The sequence below is a fragment of the Chlorocebus sabaeus genome, chromosome 2 (genome assembly GCF_047675955.1).
Source record: "Chlorocebus sabaeus isolate Y175 chromosome 2, mChlSab1.0.hap1, whole genome shotgun sequence".
NCBI lineage: Eukaryota > Metazoa > Chordata > Mammalia > Primates > Cercopithecidae > Chlorocebus > Chlorocebus sabaeus.
The window spans coordinates 30,067,534-30,082,502 of record NC_132905.1 but is presented as its reverse complement, the minus strand read 5'-3'; the positions used below and the strand labels follow the sequence as shown (position 1 = coordinate 30,082,502).

The window sequence follows — 14,969 nt, the reverse complement described above, 5'->3', positions numbered from 1 at the left end:
CAAACCTCCATATTCCCCCTTTTCACTGGCTTTCCCGTTTGTTAATATTTGTATTTGCCAATTTCAAAATAGCCTGCATGTATTGCTGAGCTACACAAAGAAAAGGTTATTTTGACTTCACTGTTTTATATTCATTTTATCACACATTACCAAAGAGAGACACATTTATATCTAATAGATGTATATTAGTTTATCATGTAATTACTCACTTTAAAGAGCTACAGAATGAAAGATTGTTATCCATATTGAATGAAATCCCCCTCTTTCATTTCAGGAACCTAAGCCAGAATTTTCAACTAAAAGCCAGCAGCACCTGTCCTAATTTGGATTACAAGTTTCTTTTTACCCTCTTTCCTAATGAGAGCCTTTCCCAGGTCACTGAGCCTCTTTGTCCAAGTAATTTGCAACACGTGCTTCAATTCTCTAATTCTTAAAGAGTTCACTAAATATTAAAGATGCAGATTGGTCATGAGCAAATTTCAACTTGAAGAATTTCTAAGTAGTTAAATGTGACAATTTTATAATTATCTGTATTTTTTCAGTTTGCCCTCCGGAAATCCATATTACGTTTACTGGCTTGTGGTTCTGTTTCATTATGCAACAATCATTCAATGAATGATGTAATCCTTTGGCACATAGCTTCTCCAACGCTTCTGAGGGTCAAAGGAAGAGAAAGGAATTTATTCTGTTCCATGCTGTTTCTGTTCTTACTCAAAGGGGCACCTCTTTAGAGGCTGTATTTAATACTTAGTTTGCTGTGATGGTTCTGCTTTGCAATTGACTCTGTTAAACAATTTCTCATCTCTGTCCATTCATTTGTAATTGACCTGTAACAATATGTATTAGTCCATTCTTGTACTGCTATAAAGAAATGCCAAAGACTGAGTAATTTATGAAGAAAAGAGGTTTAATTGGCTCACAGTTCCACAGGCTGTACAGGAAGCCTGGTGGCATCTGCTTCTGGGGAGGCCTCAGGGAGCTTTTACTCATGGGAAGACAGAGTGGAAGCAGGTGTCTTACATGGCAGGAGGAGGACTAAGAGAGAGTGAAGAGGTGTCACATACTTTTAAACAACCAGATCTCATGAGAGCTCACTATCACAACAATGGTACCAAGGGGAATGGTGTTAAACCAAAAGAAATCACCCCCATGATCCAATCACCTCCCACCAGGCCCCACTTCCAACATCGGGGGTTACAATTTGACATGAGATTTGGGCAGAGATGCAGATTCAAACCCTATCACAATACTTTAGCACTTTTCTTTCAGGCATTGTAGTTTCAACTTGAGGACGCCTTTTTTTTTTTTTTTTTTTTAATAGAAGAAGGGCATCTGGCATACTTTTCTTTTTTCCTTTCTTTCTTTATTTTCTTTTTGTTTGTTTGTTTTTTGTTTTTTGAGATGGAGTTTCACTCTTGTTTCCCAGGCTAGAGTGCCATGGCGCGATCCTGAGTCACTGCAACCTCTGCCTCCCGGGTTCAAGTGATTCTCCTGCCTCAGCCTTCCAAGTAGCTGGGATTACAGGCCTGCGCCACCATGCTCGGCTAATTTTGTATTTTTAGTAGAGACGGGGATTCTCCATGTTGGTTAGGCTGGTCTCGAACTCCCGACCTCAGGTGATCTGCCCACCTTGGCCTCCCAAAGTGCTGGGATTGGCACACTTATTTCCTTAAAGAGATGTTTCTATTTAAATTAGACAAAATGAAAGGCTATGGTTCCATTCTGTATTGTCACACCTGCTACACTGAGCTTCCCCTTGACATAGCCAGAAAAATATCAACCGCCACCTCCACCAACATAACAGCTAACCTTTATTAAACATTTTTTTGTGGCAAGCAGTTTTTGAAATATTTTACAAGTCTCAGCTCATGTAAACCTCACCACAAACCCAGGTGCTTCTAAGAGTAAATATTATGATTATTGCCATTTTACAGATGATGAAACTGAGTCCTAAAGAGGATGAACAACTTGCTCAAGGCCATGTAACTAAAACATGACAGAGATGGGATTCCAATCCAGTTAGTGTGACTTCAAAATGCACACTTTTAACCTTTTAACCAACACATCTCCTACACCTAAACAGAAGCAACGCAAGCCTTCAAAACATCAAATTCAGACAATGAGAGAATCCACAAGGCAATGGCCAGCAAGTGTTCACCTCTGTGGCTTGTAATGCTTAAACACAAGATGGTTTTTGCAGTTCTTCACACCAGTCATGTAGAGATCCAGAACTGGACATGAAAACTAATTTCTGCATCGTGCACAAAGGCAAAGAGACTAGTGCCATTGTACTGCCCTTACTGGCTTAAAAATGATAAATTTAGCTATTAAAAATTCATTAATAATTTATATGTGACAAAAGAAAACAGGAAAATAGCCTTTCCAGGATGCCATGATTGTGTCCCAAGCCACTGAGATAATGTAATGGCAGTGAAATACTAAAAGATAAAATTCTATTGTGGAGGAAGTGGGTGGGAGTTGCTTGCTTCATATTTCCCTTGTCCTTCAGATATCAAAACTGCTCAGCCACCATTCTTTCCTGGGAGGCTAGCACACACCCAAAGAAAACTGATAAGCTTTCCCTTCGCTGGTAAAACCCCATGCTTGACTTGTGAGTCACCTCATCTAGTTCCTGAACCCATAGCAGGCAGTAGCAGCACTCTTTCCCACTAAACCTAGAAGTAACCTCAGAATCCTTCTCAGCACAGTGACCTCGGAATAGACCAGCAAGACATCTGACACCTATCTGCCATCTCTGATGAACTATTTTATTCCCCTGTGTGCTGCATATATGGAATTTCAGGTTTAGAACTCTGGTCCCAGCTCACTTGGGCCACATGTCCAAAACAAATTTACACTAGAAAAAAAGGAGAAAAGGACTGGGCACGGTGGCTCACTCCTGTAATCCCAGCACTTTGGGAGGCCGAGACGGGCGGATCACGAGGTCAGGAGATAGAGACCATCCTGGCCAAAACGGTGAAACCCTGTCTCTACTACAAATACAAAGTGGGTGTAGTGGCGGGTGCCTATAGTCCCAGTTACTCAGGAGGCTGAGGTAGGAGAATCACTTGAACCCGGGAGGCAGAGGCTGCAGTGAGCCGAGATCACGCCACTGCACTCCAGCCTGGGTGACAGAGTGAGACTTTGTCTCAAAAAACAAACAAACAAAAAATTAATTTATTAAAAAAGAAAGAAAAAATGAGAAAAGCCACTGAAATTTCTGGTTTTCTCTCCCAATATCTGAAGTCACCTATCCATGGACAATAAAAGGGAATCTGCTATTAGCTGCTTTCAATGTATCCTGTTGCTACATCAGAGTCCCATGAAGTGTCTTCAAAATGCAGATTCCTGAGTTACACTCTTACCCTGACTTAGAATTTCTAGAAGACTTGAAAATATATTTTTGAAAGCCCTACTTGACTCTGACAACCTACTTGTGAACCAGCACTTTTATAAAAAGAATTCTATACCAAATTCAAGTAAACTAAGCTTTACCCATGTTCAGCCACAGAAAACTGTGAAATTTTGAACAAGGTTCTTAATTTCCATGGATTGCAGATTCCTCCTTTATAGGGAAAGAAGTTGGTTTAATTCAGATTGGAGGATTTACCCCCAATAAATCAAGTGAGTTCCTCAGTCGGGAAAACTGACCTCTGCCCCAGACCTCTGCCCTTACCTCTGTCCCAGCATATAATAAAATACTGGGAGTATTTTATTATGCTCAGAAATGTCTGCTATGACCTGAAGTTCAAAATGCATTTGTGATTTTTTTTTCCTCTCACTTCATCTCCATAATAGCTGATATTGATGCTCTAAACACGTCAGGATTTTGTTTTTTTGCTAATTGCAATTTTAATGCCTTTTATTTCTGCAGTTCTGACCTGCAATTAAAGTCGGTTTGTTTTCCTCTGACTTTTTCAATTCAGTATTTGCTCTCTGCTCTGATTTAGTTCCATCAGGTGGGTGTGCATGTTTATTGAGAACATGGATAGCCTGATTACCAAATAGCTCATTTTACTTTTTGCTTGGACACCTATCTCTTGTTCTCTCCATCTCAGTTGATTCTGAGGCAGGTTTTGTTTTTGTTTTTGTTCTTGTTTGTCTGTTTGGTTTGAGGGTCTCGCTCTGTCACCCAGGCAGGAGTGCAGTGGTGCAATCTCGGCTCACTGCAACCTCCACCTCCTAGGTTCAAGCGATTCTCCTGCCTCCTGAGTAGCTGGGATTACAGGCACGCACTACCACAACTGGCAAACTTTTGCATTTTTAGTAAAGACAGGGTTTCACCATGTTGGCCAGGCTGATCTTGGACTCCTGACCTCAGGTGATCTGCCCACCTCGGCCTCCAAAAGGGCTGGGATTACAGACGTAAACCACCACGCCCAGCCCTCAGGCAGGTTCTAAATGTCTACATTAGACATAGATTCTTGTTCTTAAAAGTGTGGTCCTCAGACCAGCAGCATCTGCATCACTGGTGAGCAAGTTATAGCTGCAGCTGAGTCCTGGGGCCCACCCTGGACTCTGTGTTGGACTCTTCATTTTAATAAGACCCCAGGTGATGTGAATGAGATAGAAGAGCTAAGCTGTAACCACCATGGTTTATTAACCACCTGCATCAGAATTATCTGCAGACTGGCTTAAAATGCACGTTCCGGGGCTTTTATCCATGCCACGTGAATCAGGGGACTGTGGACTTGATCCTGTCACCTGCGCATTAACAGCTCAGGTGATTCCTTAGTGGAACTGAGTGATAATCATGGCTCCAGTAAAATCTTTATCTGGACCTGATTTGGGGACTTCCTGACAGAGGGCACCTGTTTGGGGATATTTGGGACATCTCCCTGAAATTCCTCTACTAGAGAGAATATGGTTCCCTGGAAAATCCTGAGAGCGGGGCTTTCAGGTAAAACGCTCTGCTTTCACTCCAGGTGTTTGATTAAAGATAATTCGGAGCTCCCAATTCCAATATTCAGGAAAAATGTCATCAACTTCAGCACGTGTTGACTTATTTTAATCAATCACAGTGGTTTTCAAACTTGAACACACACCAGAATCAAGAGAGCTTGTTAAGACGCAGACTCCAGTGTCTTAGAGTCTCTGATTCAGAATCTGCACTTCTAACAAGCTCCTGGTGATGATGCTGCTGATGGTTCAGGGACCACACTTGAAGAAGTAATGCTCCATGATATTGAGCAGCATCTTTCTGTAAAAGGGAAATGGAGGGTTTGGCCATTTCTTTAGTGCACTCTGGAACATGTCGTCCCAGCACAAATGCATTTCTTATCAGCAGCAGCCACAGTGCAGGCTGACCTGGTTGAACCCCTGTGCAAGTTATCACTGGAGGAAGAAGACCTGAACCCAAGGATGCCTGGGGCTGGCCCTACCTATTCAGCCACTTCTCTGCCTGCTCCCAAAGCTCTCGTAGACAGTTTCTAATGACTTGTCCTTCTGCAACAACCTCTGATGCTTTTCAGGATCAATTCTCTGATAGTAGTTTTTCTTCTCTCTCTAATACTACTGAGGAATGTGGTAGTGTATTATGATGGCTGCATAAGCCATTTAGTAAGCTCCCATACAGACCAAGAGAGGCCTGGTGAGAAGGGGCAAGGTTGCTGTGGAGGACTTTGCAAATCCTTTGAATCTCTCCTTAGCCTCTCCCTGCGGTTCCAAGAAAGCAGTGACTTGGGGGTTCGTATTCAAATGCCAGAGAACTCACTTTCCCCCCAGAGCACATGACTTGGGGGTTCATATTCAAATGCCAGAGAACTCACTTTCCCCCGAGAGAACATGCTTTGTTTTTAAAAGGAAAAAAAGGAATACAAAATAGTGACTTTTCCTGTGGACCATTGCAATATGATTTGAACCCTCAATACTATCCCCCTAACCCCAGGAAAAAAAAAAAAAAAGGGCAGCTCGTGATCCAGGCTTAAACATTCATGGAAAAGGGAATGAAAATAAGAATTACGTTTTATGATCGATTTGAATTTTCATCAAGAAGGCTTTTCATCACTGTTACTTATTCTTAGTACAGTCACAGTTCTGCTAAAATGTATTATCATTGCAGCATGTAGAGATAACTATTGGAAATCAAGTTCGACAGACTGTAGATCAAAATCAAAGTCCATAAAACCTAAAGGAATTGGACACCTTTATAATGATATTTAACATTCCACGAAGTGAAGGAAAAAATTATTGCTTTTTGAAAGGTCAAGGGAAGCAGTAGCATTGAAAGAATATGAATGTTCCCCTATATCAGCTGTGTTTACAAGTTACTGGGCATAGGATTTGTCTAGTCTAGCTGGCAGACGCCGCCTTGTAACAGTGGAATCATCTTACATTTGCCCTGCTCTTTTAATGTTTCAAAGGCGTTTGCATCCATTACTTCATTTCATCTTCTCAGCATCCTCTGTCCCTTTCCAAGAACAGTTATTATTCTCCTCATTATATAGACCCAGAGTGGTTCAGACTCTGGAGCTCAGCTCAGCAAACCCTGCAGTGCCAGCCTTTTCCCATTATACCAGGTCCCTACTGGCAACATATTCAGAATGATACCACCTTTGCTTTTCTATTATGTACATAAGAGTTGCACACAACTTTCCCTGAGGTGCCTGCTACTTTTATCTTTCCTCCAGGACCCCCTCCCCAAGTGACACACTGTTTGTTTGCCTGTCTGCCCTTTTCTGCATTTTGAGATTCTCTCCCTCTCTTATTCTCTCTCCATTGTCTCTCTTTCCCTACTGAGCTCCCTCCCTGCCATCCTTCCTTATCTATCCTCTTTCATCTCCTCATAAACACTCCTTTGCAGCGGTGGTTTACAAATTTCACTTGAGAATTTACATGGAAATATGAAAGGGTTCTTTCTCCAAGTGTCTTGCAATTGACTTGGAGTCAGCGAGTTAAACAAAAGGGACTGAGCCTCTAACTCTGGGAATTTCAAGGCTCCAGTGACAGCAAATGACCTGCTGTCCCCTCCACCTGTGTCTATGCAGGTCTGCCCTGGGAACCACCTCACACGTCAATGCTTTCACTGTCCACTTATGTATGTTATTCAAATTCACGTAAGTTAGGATAAATATCTAGGATGATAAAAACCAATCCTGACGGGTGGGATTAGAGAATCACTTCTTTCTGTAGTTAATAACAAAAAACAATCCTGTTCAGGCTCTTTGGATAAGCCTCCCTGCTTTCCTTCTTCTGTTCTTGTTCTCCCTTAGCCCAAAGCAGCAAGCCAAGATGGCGGAGTACTGCCGACTGATCTTTGGGGATGCCCTTCTCATGGAGCCCCTGGAAAAATATCCAGTAAGCAGTTTTGATGTTTGTCCTTGAAGGAATGTGTGCATTATTGATGAACAAGGTTGAGGGAAAACTTACTTCCTTTTCATGTTTATGTTTCTTGGTAAGATTAATGCAGTTGATGATGAAATCTTTGACAAGGAGGATACCAGCAATGGGCCCCACAAAGGGTGCAGGAAGTGCCTCTGCTCTCTTCCTCTTCCCACACTCTTCTCTCTCACTGGCTGCCTGATGAAACTCAATCAAGAGTGCAGATTTCCCAACAATTACAATCAGCCCATAGAGACAGTCCAAGAGGACAGGCCTCTGCTCACTCCCAAGGAACCTCATCACACCCCTTTGAGATGAGTGGGTTGGCAAAACCGGACACTGCAGGTGGCACAATGTCTTCTTGGCCTGTCCCTGCTGGCTGCTCTCTATTTCCTTGCATGCACCTTTTGGTGTGGCACAACTCAGGTCGCCTATTACCATGATGATATCTCTGTTTTAGGAAGGAAAGCAGCAGAAATATCCTAAAGTAACATTTTTCTTCCTGCACCCTTTTGCCTGATCTCCGTGCATTTTTAAGTGAGTTTATACCAGTCCCTACACTCATTGCAAGCCAAGAATAGAGGACCAACTTAGGCATTCTATAGATTTTCTCAAAGTAGCCTATCTTGTGGCTTGCACACATGCTTTCTGATATAATATCTAATGACCCTCTCGTGGGAAATTGATTTTCCCATTAGATGTACAAACTTGAAAATTCATAAATGTTCAGATTTAGTACATCAAATCTACCAGTATATTTCTATGGTCTTATTCATGTAGAATGTGTTGCCAAAAAAAAAAAAAAGTATAGTAATGAAAATATATCTTTGATGTAAAAAAAAAAAAAAAAATAGCGCCTGTGCAGGATACACTAAGAGTTTAATGAGCAGTGTTGAAGGTGGGGAAGAACAGTCTAGACATTCGGTATCCAAAGCTGAACAGGGGGTCTGGGGAGGGGATCTGAAAGAGGGAGCAGTAGTTTTAAAGAGTATGCCTTTCATTTCTACTAGCTGGAATCTGGAGTTCCTCTTCCAAGCCCTATGGATTTAATGTATAAAATTTTGGTGAAAAATAAGAAGAAATCACACAAGTCATCAGAAGGAAGCGGCAAAAAGAAGCTCTCAGAACAAGCCTCCAACACCTGCAGCGACTCCTCCAGCATGTTCGAGCCCTCATCCCCAGGAGCCGGTGAGGGGCTGGTGGGCTCTCCCCCTCATGTTCTGTGTTGGTTTAAGAATTGCTGCTCTGGGCTGTGCGTGGTGGCTCATGCCTGTAATTCCAGTACTTTGGGAGGCCAAGGCAGGTAGATCACAAGGTCAGGAGTTCGAGACCCTCCTGGCCAACATAGTGAAACCCCATCTCTTTGGTGGCCAACATGGTGAAATCCCATTTCTTTGGTGGCCAACATGGTGAAACCCCATTTCTTTGGTGGCCAACATGGTGAAACCCTGTCTCTTTGCAAAAATACAAAAAGTAGCTGGGCGTAGTGGCATGTGCCTATAGTGTCCCAGCTACTCAGGAGGCTGAGGCAGGAGAATCACTTGAACCTGGGAGGCAGATGTTGCAGTAAGATAAGATCTAGCCACTGCACTCCAGCCTGGTGACAGAGCGAGACTCCATCTCAAAAAAAAAAAAAAAAAAAAAAAAAAAGAATTAAAAAGAATTTGCCGCTCTGAAATTAGCTTTGAAGGACTTTGAACATTCCTATTTCTGCAGTTTTCAACTACTGTTTTCTCTCGCTGCTACCAACTTAGTGGCTTAAACCAACACAAATGCATTATCCTCTAGTCCTATAAGTCAGGAAGACCCCTGGGTTTCACTGGGCTACACTCCAGGTGTCAGAGGGGCTGTGTTCCTTCCTGGAGGCTCTAAGGGAGAAGCTATTTCCTTGCTTTTTCCAGCTTCAAGAGGCCACCCACATTCGTTGGCTTGGGGCGCCTTCCTCCAGCTTCAAAGCCAGCAAGGCTGCATTTCACTAACCTTTCTTTTGTGGTCACATCTCCCTCTGACCACAGGCAGGAAATGTCCTCTGCTGGCAAGAACTCAAGTCCATCCAGATAATCCAGAATAATTGCGCCCATGTCAAGGTCTTTAACTCCATCTCACCTGCAATGTCCCTTTTGTCATGCAAGCTAACATATTCATGGAGCAGAGACATCTCTAGGAGGTCATTATTCTGTCTACCATGTAAGCCAAATAGTCTTCAGAGTGACCATATGACTTTAAGCTTCATAATGGGAAATATTAACTATAGAACTGAGCACTGGATGCATTGTCATTGACAATATGCTGAAGAGTTCTGGGCATTTCAATCTTTTCATGTTTTGAAGAGCTTTTTAAAATCTGTGACATGGCAAAATTGCTTAAATTCTCTTTCGAAGCTCCTAGAGGATGCCTAATATCATTTCTTTCCCTTTTAAATTAAGGTCGAAATAGATTTCTGTGGTTGATGAGAAAAGAATTCAGTGGTCACTCATTTCCTTTGGATTATTTGTCATTTAGTCTAATTTATCTTCCAAGTTCAGTCAGAAGCTTGGCAATCTGAAGACTGCACTCCAGACATCTCCTGATTGCAGGGTGATTAAGTGGAAGAAACTTTACGCTTGACTCTAGGAAGTTTTTCAGTTATAAGTTAAACATAGGAACAATCAATTTGGAAAACCACTTAGCAATGTCTGTAAGAGCTGAATATATGCAGTCCCTGTACCTCAGGTGTTCCATTCCTAGGTATATACTTGACAAAGATGTGTATTTAGGTTTACTAAGAGACACGTACAAGAATTGCTTAAAGCAGCGGTATTCAGAATAGCCAAATACTGGAAACCAAATACCCATCAACAGATAAATGAATTATGGTATATTCACCCAAAGGAAGAATATGCAGCAATAAGAATGATCTATAGCTAAATGAAAACTATGGATGAATCACTATAAATAAACATAAGCTGAGCAAAGGAAGTCAGGTACAAAAAAACTACATGCTGTATGATTTAACCTATGTAACGTACAAAAAACAGGCAAAACTAATTTATGCTATTAGAAGTCAGGATAATGGGTTCCCTTGGGGGAAAAGCAACCAGAAGAGAGCCAAAGAGCCTTCTAGAGATTGGTTATATTTTGTTTCTTTATCTGGATATCACTTACTCAGACACGTTTATTTGGGAAAATTCTTTGCACTGTGGACTTACAATATGTGTACTTTTCTGTACGCCTATTATGCATCAGTTATAAGAGTTTAAAATAATTAAAATATAAACTCTAGGACAATCAGGGTTAAAAAAAAATGTAGCCTGAGACTCTGATTTATCTTTTCTTCTATTTTTCTGTCTCAGTTGCCTGTTTTTTTGTTTAGATTAAAATCTTTATCAACAGACATTATATAATTCTTTGAAAGGGTTTGTCCTGTAGCTTGTGAATGTGGACTTTCATCATTATTGTGCAGGTCTTTCAAAATTTTTTCAAAAATAATTTTTGTTCTCAGTAAAAATGTTCTCTTTGAAGTTTGGAAGTGAATATCATTAACAGGCCTATCATTCACACCTATTTCCTAACACAACTCTATCCCTTGAATGCTAGCAAGCAAACCTTGTCATCCTTTGCATGTGGATGCTTGTGTTTTTTACCATCTGCCTTTCCCACTACCAGTTCTCTTCCTCTTATTAACAGGATGCATAACACAAATGACGATTTTTACAGGCTGTGAACATTATTGCTTAATACAGAGAAAGGGCAACAATCTGTTAGTTATTCAGTAGATTTCCTAAGCTAGCCCTGTCGTCTCTTATGCAATCAATGGAAACTTTTGGACATTTTAATACGTAGGTAGGCCCCTGAATAAAGAGCACTGCTAATTTACCGTTTGGTTTGTAGATATTCACAGTATTGGGAACTCAGTAACTTGAAAAACGTGAAAGGTATTGTATTTCAAAGCTAGTTGACTTATCATGGCCCCCGTAGGCCAGATGCCTCTTGCAGGATTCAGCCCTTTGCTAGTAGACTTGTCCTAACGAACTAGGGTAAAGTAAGATATCTTTTATAGTTCAGCAAGATTCCCCGAACATCCCTCCAAAGATTTACAAGAGAAATATCAGGTTTCTGCTTTTTTCAGTAAAGCAAGACAAATTCTTTCTTTCCCACAGAAACTAAAGAATGACCTGATTGGCTATTTGAAATGACTGAATTGTTGGGTCCTATGAAGTATTTTGTAGAAAGCTCTGCCAAAGAATTTTTTTTTAATTACTTAATTAAAAGAATCCCCTCTCTGATTTTTTTTTAAAAGGTAATGAGGACTTGGGATAAATTTCATTATAAAAATGCTTAAGTGGCAATACCCTAAAAGAATGTGTCTCTGATATACTAGTAAGACACGTTTTATATCCAAAATATAATCAATTCACCTTATTAACTAATACAATATCAGCGTTATAAAGTGGTTGTATATGGTTTTCCTTAATAAACAATCCAATACATAATAACCCTTGTTGGTCCCAGAAATCTTTTCTCCCCTGGAGATTTTTAAGCAATACTTTTTTCAGTGCTGTCATTCAGTAATTGAACTGTGTCAACCAAGTGAAAACATTTATAAGCTTCTCAGAGGACAGTGCAGTGGTACTGTCTCCATTTATATATAGATCGAGTAGGGCAGCTAACTTTCAGAAGGCTGGCAGCGGGCGGGGGGGTGGGGTGGGATGCAAGTTACTTCATTGTTGAACCATTATTGCCATCTATGGGACTCATCATGCTATTGCATCGTGTGAACCCTGAAAGATAGTAGTTAAATCAATTTAGAACTTTCGAACCTCGTTGACTTTTTACTTGAAAATCTTTTTTATATAATGGATTTTACTGGGTCTGACTGAAGCCCATAGCTATGGAAGAATGTAATGCTTCATACTGATATGAATATTTAACCTAGCAGAAATATCCACTAATTCTTCAGGGGAAAAACAATCTATTTAATTACTTGTATATTGGCTAAATATGTAGCTTTAATTACTGTATATTGGCTAAATATGAAGCTGAATTATTTCTGATGGAGTTAGATTTCCAATCATGCTGATATTTAAGGATGCACCCAAGTTATCCTGCCCTCTTAAAAAGAATATCAGCATTTTCTACGATATGTGCTTTGTTGTGATGACAATACGTCCATCAAATAAGCTTGCAGACAAATATTAGGATAAAGTTGGCCCTTCACGATTATTGTGTAGTGAGTTTGCTGCCAAAGCCCCAGAGTTCCTGCCCCAGCTCCTAACTTCTTTCACTTCTGCAAGGTCCTCTCTGGCCTTGGGGAAAATGTCAACACAAGATCTCTGAGCTATGTGCTGGCCAAGCATTGCATGGAAGAGTTGGGGCTTGGGAAAGAAGGGAAAGATGAAGGAGGGATAGTTTATTTGTTTTCAGGGTCGTAGAGACCCTGAGAGAGTGTTTGTATATCAAAATAGAATACACGTACAATAGAAGGCAAACTGTGTTCAATGCCATGTGTTTAAAAACATATAGGGAAAAAATATTAAGACAAGCATTTTTTAATAGAATTTTGAAAAATTTAAGTGGTATTTATGAACAAATCCAGTTTAGGAAAAAAAAATCTATATTCAAAAGGTCAGTATAATTTCCTATAACGAATGAAGTTTAAATCCCTGAAAAAAAAAATTTTAAAACCAACAGAAAGCCCAACTTCCAAGGAAATCTGTAATTAATTTTTGATAAAATATGTGTTACAAGTGCTTTAAAGCTAAATGTTGAAATGTTGATATCATGATCTCTTATTAAAATTTGACAGGAGAAGCTGATACGGAAAGTGACGACGATGATGATGATGATGACTGTAAAAAATCCTCAATGGATGAGGTGGGTACTTAGGGCTTCTGGTCCCAAAGGCATTCCACCAACGTGTCCCCTCCTGGATCTGTCTCATGGTCACTTTCTGCCATCTAGTGGCAAAAAGTAAGTTTGTGCCTTCCAATGGCCAGCTTCAATTTTTGAGGCAATTAAATGGCTTATTAAATGTTCCAAAGACCAGAGAAGATATGCGGTTTAGAAAAATGCTCAGAACTGCGGTTTAGAAAAATGCTCAGAACTGTGACATTCATTGCATTGTTGTAATTTTGGAACACTAAAGCTACCTATTTATATAAACTTAGGCATCCCTTGTAACTTGATTAGCTCAAAAATATTGATTGCACAGAACCTAGAAGAGAATCAGAAGCAGGTCAATCGGAATTTTAGAACTTTTTCTTAGCAAAAGTTTATACTGAAAAGATCTGGGCAACAGAGTGAGACCTCATACCTTTAAAAACAAGTTAAAATGAAAGGCAAAACACATCCAGGTACAGTGGTGTACACCTGTAGTTCCAGCTACTAAGAAGGCTGAGGGAGGAGGATGGCTTGAGTCCAAAAATTTGAGGCTGCAGTGAGCTATGATCACACCACTGTGCTCCAGCTTAGATAACAGAGCAAGACACTGTCTCTCTTTAAAAATACATATTTTTAAGTTTATATTGAATCTGCTTTCAAATTTGTTAGATATGTTCTGTCTCAGCACTCATAGCTCTACAATTTACTAAAACTGAAACAAACAATAAGCTGCTCTTACTTCATGTCCTTCCTCTTAGAATTATTTTTTAATGTCTAAAGTTTTGTTTAATTGTGTTCCCCCACCAAATTTCAATTTTTAATTTCCAGGAAGAAAACAACTTACCATGTCTGGCAAAGTGTATGTTCCTGAGAATGATTTCAATTGTGTATAATTTCTGATCAGTGATTCTAAATAATTTTTAAACTCTCTTGCTAATTGGATAGTCCATTTGCAAATGAATGTTTCCCAGTCAACATTTGACCTAAATATTACTCCCAGAATTTTTACAAGAAACTCATCTCCATGCATCCTCTCTTCTAAAAGTGTGAGAAAATGTTAGATCACTCTACAGAGGGCCAGCTTGTGCCAACACTGCATTATTGGTTTTCTTTTTCATTAAAAACTCTAGCAAAGTAATATGCCATATCTAATAATAGCAAAAGCAACGTAAGTCTAAGCTCCTTCACATAAATTAACTTATTTTTTAATCAAAAACCACTATATGCTGTAGGAACTGATTTTATCCTGATTTTACAAATGAGTCAACTGAGGCACAGAGCAGTTAAGTAAGTTGCCCCAGGTTGCCCGGTTTCTAACTAGTGGACTTGGGATTCAAAATCAGGCAGGCTAGCTCTGGAACCCGAGCCATTAATCCCTGCACTATACTACCCTGCTTGTCTAAGACACACCAGGAACCAAGAAGGCAGGGAGGGAGGAGTGTTGATGAAAGAAGGCAGGAGTTGTTTACCCACCCCTGCCCATTTCCACAAAGCAACCTTTTTTATTATTATTAACAGTTTTCAGTTCATTTGGTGGTCACCTGCCTAATAATTTTCTTATTGTGCAGTGAATTCTTAATTTACTAATCTAATGAGAACACATGGACACATAGAGGGGAACCACAGACATGGGGCCTAACTGAGGGTGGAGGTGGGAGGGGGGAGAGGATCAGGAAAAATAGCTAATGGACGCCAGGCCTAATACCTGGGTGACAAAATAATCTGGACAACAAACCCCTGTGACATGAGTTTGCCTATATATATATATATATATATATATATATACCCTG

At 40.2% G+C, this 14,969-nt stretch overlaps 1 protein-coding gene across 4 annotated transcripts in view; it reads left to right on the top strand.

Moving 5' to 3' along the window:
* Positions 1 to 14,969, top strand: part of PLCB1 (phospholipase C beta 1) — a 761,313-nt gene that overhangs the window by 582,164 nt on the left and 164,180 nt on the right. For all 4 annotated transcript variants that reach the window (XM_008018384.3, XM_008018395.3, XM_037990865.2 and 1 more), the window contains exons 13-15: positions 7,212 to 7,296; positions 8,331 to 8,508; positions 13,106 to 13,173. In XM_008018384.3, the coding sequence (XP_008016575.3) occupies positions 7,212 to 7,296; positions 8,331 to 8,508; positions 13,106 to 13,173 (331 nt within the window). The remainder of the gene's footprint in view (positions 1 to 7,211; positions 7,297 to 8,330; positions 8,509 to 13,105; positions 13,174 to 14,969) is intronic.